Source organism: Syngnathoides biaculeatus, chromosome 2 (assembly GCF_019802595.1).
Source record: "Syngnathoides biaculeatus isolate LvHL_M chromosome 2, ASM1980259v1, whole genome shotgun sequence".
Lineage (NCBI taxonomy): Eukaryota > Metazoa > Chordata > Actinopteri > Syngnathiformes > Syngnathidae > Syngnathoides > Syngnathoides biaculeatus.
The window spans coordinates 22171111-22183915 of record NC_084641.1 but is presented as its reverse complement, the minus strand read 5'-3'; the positions used below and the strand labels follow the sequence as shown (position 1 = coordinate 22183915).

Sequence of the window (12805 nt, the reverse complement as noted above, 5' to 3'; positions counted from 1 at the left end):
ATCTAATAGAAGAGGATTTTATTGTCCTGTCTGTCATTGTTCTTCACTGGCATAAATAGACGAATAAAGATACATTATTTCTTTGAATAAACGTGTGTTGTTGTTTTGGGGTTTTTTTTGCAATTACATAAAATTGGATAACTTCCCACAGCACACCTGAAGAGCGCCCAAGGCACACTTATGTACCCCAGCACACTGTTTGGGAATCACTGCTGTAAACCATGTCCTCCACGCATTTTGGGAGTACCAAGATGGCGGCCGACTGGCTTCAACCAATCGACACTTCGCTAGGTATGTATCCGCTATGCATTTTTTTTTTTTTTTTTAGATCGGTGGAGCCTCCACGCTTTAGCCTTTTTTTTTTTTTTTTTTTGCCCTCCCACACCATGTTCGTGGGAATCCTGGAACACCGGCAACACTGAGGTGCGCAGCTGGGGGACGGGAAACGGTAAGAACCAACTACTTTGACCGAACTCGAGTTATGAGAATCTTACTTGTTTCGCTCGTGTTTTAGTGCTCATTACTATCATAAGAGAAGTAAAGTAGCCACGGTCTTGTTGCTAGCTGTGCTCAGCAGACAGCTGCTAGCACACCCCAAGGTCTCCCGTTACGACTACTCTGATACTGTACACACTTTTTTTGTGTGTGCTCAGCCCAACAATTGCTACAAAAACGGCGTTCTCTCCATTTGGGATTTCGTATTTTGTACATGATCGGCACGCTCCGTTACAAAGAAGCTGCATGATAATATCAGTGGGCGGAGTTGGGAGTTTGGCTCTCGTTTTCGGTTCAAAGACATCTTCGTCATAGTACAACTTGCAAAGCAAAGTCATTCGTTATAGTTGGCAAGTTGTCCAATACTATTTACGGCCAGGTTCCTTTTCGTAAGTTGAAAACGTGCTGTAAAGTCATAATTACCATAAATATAAAAACAACACTCCTAGGGTATAAATATGAAACAATCAAGGCTGAAAAAGTCCTCGCCACACAGTACTTAAATTGAAATACAGATACTTGACGAGCAAAAACAAAACAAATTGCTGATTTAATTCGTTTACATAAGTAGAAATAGTTAATATCAGTCAAACACCCTGATAACTTCGCACAGTGCAAAACCAACCCGTCCCAAAATGCACACACAGTAATTATTTATAAGCTTGAATCATGCTCCCCTGGTAAAAAAAATTTCTACAGAAATCTATAGAATTTGTACAGAACAACTTGTTCTATAGAACTTTAGCTGTGATTTTCTATAGAATTTCTACAGACAATAGAATTTCTTACTTGGGTCCTGAAGTTCTATAGTACTTTAGAAATTATTTAGAAATATTCTATAGGTTTTTTTTTTTTGCAGGGTCGTACCTAGAATTTGATTGTTCTAAGCCATTGATGTCAATTTTAAAGAATACATCAAATGTGTTTTTTTTGTAGATAAGACCAATGTTTTGAATGCCACAGGTGGGTGATTCTTAGGCTGGCACCAGACTGTCATTCAGGAGCCAACATTAAACGCAAAGCTACGGATGGGGAATATCTCACCTCTCTGAGTCTGTTGCTTGAATTTAATAAAGCTCTTAACCATGATTCGCATGACAGCTTTCTATGTCTTTTTCACGTTGTCTTCATCTGCAGAGAGTGAAAACGGTAACACGCCTATTTTGACAAAGCAAGGAGTCGAATGTACAGATACATCTGTCAAATGTAAAGAGTACAAGTAAAAAGTCATCAGAAAAATACGTACTCTGGTAACGTAAAGACGTCAAAGAAGAGCTGAGAAACCTGCTTCAGTCAGGAACGAAATATTTTACTTTGCAACTTCAAACCACTTAAAACAATCACACGAAAAACAAGCGCTGGAAAGAAAATTCATTGTGTGCAGTTACCTTGAAGCATCATTTATGTATCATAACAACACTGTGCTGGACATTTATTTTTCAATAGCGCAATTTCCCGTCATGGTGAACCAGGTCCAGCGAACGGACGGCAGCTGGCAGTCATGCAAGAGCGACTCCAGCGGGGCAGGCACCAGCGGCGGCGAGAGCTCCAAGGAGAGCTCCCGGTGTTCCACGCCGGTGCTGGACGCAGACCGTTCGGACAGGCTGCGGGACAAGATGAGGCGGCGGATCGACTCCGGGGACCGCTGGTTCTCTCTTGAATTCTTTCCCCCTCGGACGGCGCCCGGTGCCGTCAATCTCATCTCCAGGTACGTAAATCAATTGACCCCTCCGTACAGGGCATTTAACCACGCCTCCTGAAGTTACAACACCCCACTGTTGCTAACCTCAGAAAAACAATTAGCAAAAATGGCGGAGCAGGAAGAAAAGAATAGAGCGAAATTGTCCGATTTACCAGCTGATTTTTTCATTCGCATTCTTACCGAATAGTGAAATATCGTTGAAGAGCAGACAGCAGGGCTTCAAGTATTTCAGCGAGGGGTATTTCAACGGTATTTCCATGCATATCGACGGAGAAACCATTCATATTAGCGCGAGATCTTTTCGGAGTCAGAGGAAGACCGAGAAGCCACATAATATATTATAACCCAAAGACGAATTCGTCATTGACAGTTTCCTATTTTCGTGTTACCTATCACACTTGTGTGCAGAATCTATAGCTGTATAGCCGTTTGTGAACCGCTGTATCAAAGAAAAGAAGAACGCGAGGCTTGATTTGCGAGTTGTTTCTCTCGTTTTCTTTGTGTAACGTCACGCGCTCCCCTCAATAATTATTCTTGAATTAGTGCCGAACCTACGTAAGTCCCGAGCGAGTATGACAATCACTACTTTAGTGTCCTCATACATCCTTCCTTCAGTCTTGGTGTCTCGGTGCACGTCGAAGGCTTTTAGGACTCACTAGTCCGGTTTAGCAGACGCCAACATTTATGCAGATCTCTGGCCTCTGATTGGTCAGCGACGCGGATGACGCAATTTCTATGGAGGGGTCAATTCCTCACTCCATCCATCCGTTTTCTTAGCCCCTTATCCTCACGAGGGGCGCGGGCGGTGGGGCACACCCTGAACTGCTTGCCAGCCAATTGCAATCACACCTAGGGGCAATTTAGAGTGTCCAATTAATGTTGCATGTTTTTGGGATGTGGGAGGAATCCGGAGTGCCTGGAGGAAACCCACGCAAGCACGGGGAGAACATACAAACTCCACACAGGCGGGTCCGGGTTTGACCTGGGACCTCAGAACAGAACTCCCATTTCTAAACATGTGTAAAATGTTCATTATTAATGGAGGGGAAAAAGATGTAAACCGACATGGCCTTGCATGAATGTGATTGCCCATCCCTGTTAAAACACATCTGATTTGTCATAACGGAGTTCAATTTCTCTAGCCACACCCAGGTGTGACACTGATGCACATGTTGCCAGAAATCACTTAAATAGGACATGCTTGACAAAGGGAAGTAGACCAAAATATCCTCAAAAGCTAGACATTGTGTTGATGGCTAAATAAATTCAGGTACAAATGAGAGAAAGTAATTGAGATCTATCAGAGTGGAAAAAGGTTATAAAGTCATTTCTAAAGCTTTGGGAGTCCAGCGAACCACAGTGAGAGCCGTTATTCAGAAATGGCAAAAACAGAACAGCAGTGAAACTTCCCAGGAGTGGCCAGCTGACAAAAATGACGACAAGAGTGCGGTGATGATTCATCCAAGAGATCACAAAAGACCCCACAAGAACATCCAAATAACTGCAGGCCTCACTTGCCACAGCTAAGGTCAGTGTTCATGACTTCACCGTTCATGGGCAAAAATGGCATGCATGGCAGAATTCCAAGACGAAAAACAGTGCTGAGCAGTTCAAGTTAAGTTTAACTTTTTGGAACATGTGTGCCACGTTTCATCAGGTGTAAAAGAAACACCACATTTCAGAAAAAAACGAACATCATACCAAGAGTCAAATATGATGGCGGTAGTGTGATGGCCTGAGGCTGTTTTGCCGCTTCAGGGTCTGGAGGACCTGCTGGGATAAATGGAACTTATGTTCTGTGTTTAGGCTGAGAAAAAACTACCTGTCCTGGACAGCCATATTTAAAATCATTGGAAGAAGTCCAAACTCCTCTACTAACCCTGTTCCAAATGTGTTGTTCTTCAGATTTGACCGTATGGGCTCCGGAGGGCCACTCTTCATCGACATTACATGGCATCCGGCTGGAGATCCGGGGTCAGACAAGGAAACTTCGTCCATGATGATTGCCAGCACGGCAGTCAACTATTGTGGCCTGGAGAGCATCCTCCACCTAACGTGCTGCAACCAGACCAAAGACCGCATCACTGGCTACCTGGCCAAAGCGAAGCACCTGGGCCTGAAAAATATCATGGCTCTCAGAGGAGGTAGCAGAATCCTCCGTTTTGAGATGATGCAACACTTTCTGTTTGAGCACAGAGCTCTGTTTCGTTTGGTTTTAAATAGGCCTTCTAATAATATCCCGCGTTATTGTGACATATCCGCAGACCCGTTGGGTGCAGATTGGGAGGAAGAGGAAGGAAGCTTCAACTACGCTATTGACCTCGTCAAACACATCCGATCAGAGTTCGATGACTACTTTGATATATGTGTAGCAGGTGTGACCACAAAGAGTCATACAGTGCACCGTTTATCGTGATTTCCTTCGGTCATCCATTGCAATGTGCGCACGCGTGCGGTTGCCACAGGTTATCCCACTGGCCACCCTGAGGCAGAGAGCTACGAGGAAGACGTGCGACACCTGAAGGAGAAGGTGGACGCCGGAGCAAACTTCGTCATCACGCAGCTCTTCTTTAGGGCGGAAACCTATCTGAAATTTCTCGACGACTGTCGGGCAGTTGGGATCACATGTCCCATCCTTCCTGGGATCTTCCCCATTCAGGTGACACCTAAAATACCGAGATCGATTGCTTAGTATCAGACGCACTTGTTATACATTGCAAGGGAATGCAAGAGGCGTGTATAGAGCTTGTGCACCTATGTCACGAAGTCGCATGACTCACCATATTGCCGGTCAAACAAAGCATTGTTGCAAGTTAATTCCGTTGAGACGAAACAAAAATACGTCTTGTAGCACGACAACTAGAGTTTTGTCTGATACTGTTAAACATTTAGAAGGTGATAATAAACGAAGGTACTTGGAAAAATGAGAGACACTCGGCATAGAAATTAATGCCGAAGTCGATGTTTTCACCGATAAGAAATTGGACTTTTAATTCCTTCCGTTTGTCTTGGACAACTGAATTTACACGTGGATCTGGTGAGTAAGTCGTCGAGACTTACACGGAAAAGTTTGAAAGCGTATAAAAGTCTGGACGCATACAAATACTTCATTGCCAGATCTGTTCTCAATCAGGAATAAATCCCACATAGCGATGGATTTTTTTCAAGACAAATATCAATATTGAAATAAATGACCCCTGCTTTTACACAAACTTGCATTCATTAACTATAATTGGGAAAAAAAAGAGGACAGGGAGTTGGCTCCTCTGTACACGGAAGCGTATTGCGGCCACACATTAACCTCAAGTAAGCCTCTCTGCGACAGTTTATTTTCTTTTTTTAAATACGAATTGTTCTCAAATGAGTCAATTTGGCATTCTAAATACTTCTTGGTAATTTGAGATTAAGAATAATTCCTACCTGAAATGAAGTGATCGCTACACAGGCGTGTGTGTACAGTACAAAGCCCGTTCACGAACAAATTGGTTTTCGAACGAAAATTACAAGATTTTTTTACTTCTGTTTTTGAACGAAAATCATTACTCGAACGCCCCCAACAAAACCCGGAAATAACAGAACGCGCATGGCCCGACCAGCTGACCCACCCACGATCCGTTTTGTTATTGTGAATTCGAACTAACCCCTGAAAAAAAAAAACGTAAATAACACATGAACAAATCACTTCTCAAACCGTCTTCTAGAACAGATTGTGCTCGAGAACCGAGGCTGTACTGTATTTTGGTGGGGTACCATCCATCCGGTTTAATTGCTGAAGCAAGCACATGTAACAGTATTAAATAACATGATAAGATAAGGTCTGTTCTTGCTTTAAGATGCAAGTCCATTGGTATTGACCATATTATCAGATGATCTTTTATTGTGTTGATTGTGTCTGCAGGGCTACCAATCTCTACGGCAGCTTGTCAATCTGTCAAAACTGGAGGTGCCGGAGGAGATCATGAAAGTCATCGAGCCCATCAAAGACAATGACGCGGCCATCCGTAACTACGGAATCCAACTGGCGGTGGAGATGTGCAAAGTGTTGCTGCAAAGTGGCAAAGTGCCCGGCCTGCACTTCTACACTCTAAATCGGGAGGTCGCCACCATGGAAGTCCTCCGGCAACTCGGCCTGTGGATAGAGGACCCCAGGTAAGTCTTCTTTCTGGTTGCCAAATATACTGAAGAAATACCCTAATTCCTGGTGTGACGGTCTAAGCGCTCCCAGTGCAGCAAAGTCTCCTTGTAAGTAATGCACATGCGTGTATATTTTGTAAACATCCGGCCATTCTGAAACATCCCCATCCATGCTTCAACATGTGCCATTCGACAACTTGTCGCCGAGCATTCATGTTCGCTATGGACGTATCAGAAAGACGAACACAGCGAACGTACATATAATTGTATATCTTTTTTTTTAATCAACTTTGGTTTTAAGGTTAGGTTAGTTATAACCTATGTTAGCTCCCTCTATGTAGAAGAAGGGGAACTATGAAACCGGGTCATTTCCCAGTAAGCGTCTGCTACATACCCAGAGTTCCCCTATTAGTAACGTATTTGCATTCATCACAAGGAGACTTTTCAGCACGGGGGAGCGCTCAGACCGTCACACCGGCCTAAAGAGCACACCTGGTTATAAGGCTCACCAAGTACATTTGTAAAGAAATACCATTTGGTACATACATACGCCACAGCTGTGTAAAAGCCGCAAGTGCCCACATTGAAACCTGCATTGAAACACAAGATATGCCCCGCTAACACCAGTGCTAACGCTACCGTTGCGTTAAAGCCAGCGCTAACTCTAGCGCTTTCTAACAGGGCCAGTTAAAATAAAACTTACCAGTAAATATCACAGAGACACGCCAATAACACAGCAGCAACAGGCTAGCAATGTGCTAACGCTAGCACAGCGCTAACAGGGCCAGTAAAAGTCACTTCCTCGGCACATATATTCCACCGGTCTTATTCTTCCCATTTCCGCTCGAGTGCCCCCTTACGGCCGATAGAAAAAAATGCACAAATTAGCTGCATCACCGCATAAACCACAGGGTTGAAAGTGTGTGGAAAAAATTTGCCGCTTGTAGGCCGGACATTACATTACATAAATGCTACAATTTTTTTTTTTCCTGCCATTTTCGTTTTAGTGGGGACCTCTTGTTTGGCAAGATAATCCATCCACTCACAAGGGTGGCATGTTAAGATGATGATGATGAGACGGCATCATTATTAAGGATTTTGTCTTGTCTATCAGACGGCCTCTTCCCTGGGCAGTGAGCGCACATCCCAAACGAAAGGTGGAGGACGTGCGCCCCATTTTCTGGGCATCCAGGCCCAAGAGTTACATCTACAGGACCCAGGACTGGGATGAGTTCCCAAATGGCAGATGGTAAGATGCTGGGCGCCAGGAATGTGATTCGTTTTCACTTGAGTCCTGTAAAAAGTAAAAACCGACCTAGACAGATCGATTGTGGATCATGCTGTTGTCGGTTCTCTTACTAGGGGTAACTCCTCATCTCCAGCTTTTGGTGAGTTAAATGATTACTACTTGTTCTACTTGAAGAGCAAGTCATCCAAAGATGCCCTGCTGCAGATGTGGGGGGACGAGCTGAAGAATGAGGCGAGTGTCTTTGAGGTCTTTACCTGCTACATCACGGCTCAGCCAAATCGCAACGGACACAAGGTAACAGCGCCTCTCTCTATCTGCACTTAAAGCCGCAAGTGCCCACTTTGAAACCCACATTGAAACACGAGATATTTACAAAGATGATACACAGAAAGAATTTTCAAAGTTTTAATAACTTAGCTTAATATAGGAACAGGGCAGGTTAAAAAAACAAAAGCATACCGGTTAAAAAAAAAAAAAAAAAACAGCCGCGGCAGCTACACAGTACCAACATGGTAGCACAGCACGAACAGGGCCGGTTAGAAAAAACAAAAACATACCCAAATCACTGAGATGCGGCAGTAACACAGCAGCGACACGCTAGCGCACCAGTTAAAGAAAAACATACCAGTAAAAATCACTGAGACACGGCAGTCACACAGCAGCAACACACTAGCACAGCCCTAACGCCAGCGCAGCTCTAACAGGGCCGGTAAAAAAAACACAAAAAAACATACCGGTAAAAGTCACTTCCTCTGCACATATATTTCACTGGTCTCACTCTTACCTTTTCCGCTCGAGTGCACCCTTGCGGCCGTTAGAAAAAATGCACAAATTAGCCGCATCACCGCATAAACGGCAGGGTTGAAAGCCTGTGAAAAAAGTTGTGGCTTATAGACCGGAAGTTACGGTGAATGTACAATAAATCAATGAATTAGTTAGTTGTTAAATTAATTTGAAAAATTTAATGAAATTAATACAACAACTGTTAATAATATTGTAGACTTCTTGATGAAAGTACTTTAAATGCTCAGCGGGACGGATTAAAGAACGGAGCAGTTCATACCGTGGTCCAGAAGGCCTGTGGCGCTCATGTACTGTGTGGGGATCATGTAGCGGTATTCCTCTTTGGCAGGTGATGTGCATGCCGTGGAACGATGAGCCTCTGGCCCAAGAAACCAACCTACTGAAGGACGAACTGGAGAAAGTGAACAGACGAGGGGTGCTCACCATCAACTCCCAGCCTAACATCAACGGCAAGCCCTCCACAGACCCGATCGTGGGATGGGGTCCCCCCGGAGGCTACGTCTTTCAGAAAGTACGACCACTTTGCGTTTGCCGCGGTCCTCAAAACCTTCAAATGAAGCAATCTTCCATGCATGTGGCAATGGATCTTTCCGACTGGGAATCTTCAGTTCTGCCCCCCTTAGCTACAGTTGCAATTCCCCTCAATCTTCCAAAATGCTGACTGAACATAACAGGTTTGAACTGGATTCTCTATTGCGTATTCCACATCATATAGGGGTATGTTTTTGTGCTAAATGCGTCAGACTTGTCCAAGAGCGTTCTACAGAGAGGTTTCAACTGTTTCACGCAAGGACATGCACACGGAATTAAGATTTTGGACAGCGTAAGGACGCATTGTCAGAGTTACAGCGAAACGTTGGCGATCGATGCAAAAAAGTTTGACGCCTCACAAACTTCATATTGAAATCCAACAAGATAAAATAGTGGAATCGTACTGCGCATGTAAATCAGGGTGAGTACTTTTTACTTGGAAAGATCACGACTAATATCATTGAAGTCTTTATAAGTGAGTTGGTGAATTTATTTGACTTGGCTCTTAATGGAACCCGGTGCCCTGTCTTAAAAGTCCGATGCGCTACAAATAGGTAAATAAACATTTCTCTCGCATGACATGGCGCATTTACGTATATTTAATCCGACTGTTCGTAATAAAACATGACACACTTCATTCAGCAGGTCAGTGATACGCTAACAAAGTGAAAGTAGTTCTCCTGCAATGTATAAAGCACTGATAATAGTTAAATCAAACTCAGAGAAGATACTTCTTCCTCACTTACCTTCGAACAGACAGCCTTGTGTTTGTTGATATTGTTCGCATTTAGTTGTACGTGCGCTCTTCCACGAGTCTTAATCCATCGTAGACACTTCGTCAACTGTGTTTTGAAAAATGAATCAACCGGGCCCCTTGTAACCTAGCAGGATATCTTTCATCAGAATTGCTCGTTTCCTGACCATTTTCTTCGTAACATTAACTTTTCCAAGCGCACACTACTGACAACCAGCATTATTTCTGGGACGTGACAACAAGAGGGGCGGGTCAAGCCAGGGGTTAAGACAATGCGGCTATCTGATTGGCTGTTATTGTACGAGTGATTGACAGGTCGGAAAGGTCCGCTGTATCACTGTATCAGCGCGTCGCTTCAATCATTTCTATCCAACAGGCCTATCTGGAGTTCTTCACATCCAGCGAAAATGTGTCCGCTCTCCTCGAAGTCCTGAAGAAGTATGAACCCCGTGTCAATTACCACATTGTTAATGTACACGTAAGTCTGAACAGAAAGTCACGCTTTTCCTGACGTTCTCGGTCAGCGCGTAACTTTCGATGTTGTGCACAAAGGGCCATAACCTCACCAATGCTCCGGACATGCAACCTAACGCTGTGACGTGGGGCATATTCCCTGGCAGGGAGATCGTTCAGCCCACCATTGTGGACCCAGTCAGCTTCATGTTCTGGAAGGTAAGAACACGTGCGTCGGGTATTTGAGATCTGTCGTCGCGTTCGCCATCACAAGCCTGTCCTCGGCCGTTCCCTCAGGACGAGGCCTTTGCCTTGTGGATCGAGCAGTGGGCCAAACTGTATGAAGATGAGTCACCTTCTCGGATGATCATCAAATACATCCACGACAACTACTTCCTGGTGAATCTGGTGGACAATGACTTCCCATTGGACAACTGCCTGTGGCAGGTGATCGACGACATGTTTCAACAGCTGGATGCTACGCCACAGTCGGCGCTCCTTGAAGTATCATCTTAGTCCGATGCAATCCGGTTTTTACAGAAGGACACACACATAAAAAAAAAAAAAAAAAAATCACCACTAAAGCTATTATGGAATGCTGCTATTAGAAAGAAAATGTTTACTACGCAATATTTTTTAGTCAGTCGATATTTGTTTGCTTTTGTACTTTTAGGACTTTAGCCAGTTAGACGAGAAAATGGAAAGATTATAACATCATAGGAAATTCTTTTCATTTATTTTATCGATGTGAGCCATACTATATGTTACTCCAAATATAACTGTGTTCACACTCCAGGTCAATCCTCCAACTCCAATGTGACATGTAGCAGATTATTTTGTTTTTATGTTAATGTGAATAGTACAGTTCGATTTTTGTTACTTCTGACCCAGGCCTGTTTTATATATGGTTGTAAATGAGATATGTATCTGAATGAAGTGAGTCGCGCTCATGCGACCTATAGGTACTGTATACCCATATTAGTTTTACAACGGCAAAAAAAAATATGAATTAGGCATCATGTCTTGCTATGTAAATGTTGTCTGTTTGTTTTTAGTTGTTTTTCCGGATTTTTTTTTCATTTGCATATTTTCAATAACTGTAAATGTATTTTTTTAATAGCAATTTTACTAAAATGTCCCATTTTGTGTAAAACCCCACAGCACGGGAGCATTAAAGTTAGAAAACTTTTCAAAGTATTTTCTTGCCTAGTCTCCTATCCATCCATCCATCCATCAATTATCTACTGCTTTTTCGGGTCGGGTCGTGGGGGAAGTAGCTTCAGCAGGGGTACCCAGACTTCCCTTTCCCAGCCACTTCTTCCAGCTCTTCCGGAGGGATCCCGAGACGTTCCCAAGCCAGGCGAAAGACATAGTCTCTCCAGCGTGTCCTGGGTCTTTCCCCGGGGTCTCTTTCCAGTGGGACATGCCCTGAACACCTCACCAGGGAGGTGTCCAGGAGGCATCCGAATTAGATGCCCCAGCCACCTCATCTGGTTCCTCTCAATGCGGAGGAGCAGGGGCTATACACAGAGCCCTTCCCGGATGACCGAGCTTCTCACCCTATCTCGAAGCGAGAGCCCGGACACCCTGCAGAGGAAACTCATTTCAGGCGCTTGTATCTGGGATCTTGTTCTTCCGGTCATGACCCACAGCTCATGCCCATAGGTGAGGGTACGAACGGAGATCGACTGGTAAATGGAGATCATCGCCTTTCGGCTTAGCTCCCTTTTTACCACAACGGACCAATACAAAGTCCGCATCACTGCAGACACTGCACCGATCCGTCTGTCGATCTCCCGCTCCATTCTTCCCTCATTTGTGAACAAGACCCCAAGATACTTAAACTCCTCCACTTTGGGAAGGATCTCATACCCGACCTGGAGAGTGGACGCCACCCTTTTCCGACCGAGGACCATAGTCTCGGATTTGGAGGTGCTGATTCCCATCCCAGACGCTTCACGCTCGGCTGCAAATTGCTCCAGTGAGAGCTGGAGATCACGGCTTGATGAAGCCAACAGAACCACATCATCTGCAAAGAGTAGAGATGCGATGCTGAGGCCACCAAACCGGACACCCTCTACGCCTCGGCTGCGCCTAGAAATTCTGTCCATAAAAATTATGAACAAAATCGGTGACAAAGGGCAGCCTTGGCGGAGTCCAACTCTCACCAGAAACGAGTCCGACTTATTGCCGGCAATGCGGACCAAACTCTGACAGCGGTCGTACAGGGACCGAGCAGCTAGTATCAGGGGATTCGGTACCCCATACTCCCGAAGAACCCCCCACAGGACTCCACGAGGGACACGGTCGAATGACTTCTCCCTGTCCACAAAACACATGTAGACTGGTTGGGCGAACTCCCATGCAACCCTCAAGGATCCTGCCGAAGATGTAGAGCTGGTCCACTGTTCCACGGCCAGGACGAAAACCACATTGCTCCTCCTGAATCTGAGGCCTAGTCTCCTAGTAAAATTGAAATGTTTTTGCATGTATATTGTCAATATGTACTGTATGCACTTTGCAAAAGGAGAACAAGCACACGGGTGGGGCGACGGTAACATTGCAATGACTAATTGTAATAATAATGAGAAATGTAGTTGTGCTGTTGGCTTGAGAGAGGAGCATTTGATGTGAGTCATGCATCCGAAGGGAATTCCTCCGAAATTCTATATTCCTGAATTAA

At 44.5% G+C, this 12805-nt stretch overlaps 1 protein-coding gene across 1 annotated transcript; it reads left to right on the top strand.

The window, feature by feature from the left end:
- Positions 1 to 316: 316 nt before the first annotated feature.
- On the top strand, positions 317 to 11311 carry mthfr (methylenetetrahydrofolate reductase (NAD(P)H)). Its single transcript, XM_061841033.1, has 12 exons — positions 317 to 448; positions 1942 to 2203; positions 4103 to 4341; positions 4462 to 4572; positions 4663 to 4856; positions 6096 to 6346; positions 7446 to 7580; positions 7694 to 7874; positions 8713 to 8895; positions 10046 to 10147; positions 10222 to 10341; positions 10420 to 11311. Exons 2-12 carry the CDS (start codon positions 1956 to 1958, stop codon positions 10636 to 10638), a joined length of 1983 nt encoding a protein of 660 aa, XP_061697017.1. The 5' UTR covers positions 317 to 448; positions 1942 to 1955; the 3' UTR covers positions 10639 to 11311.
- Positions 11312 to 12805: the final 1494 nt, after the last annotated feature.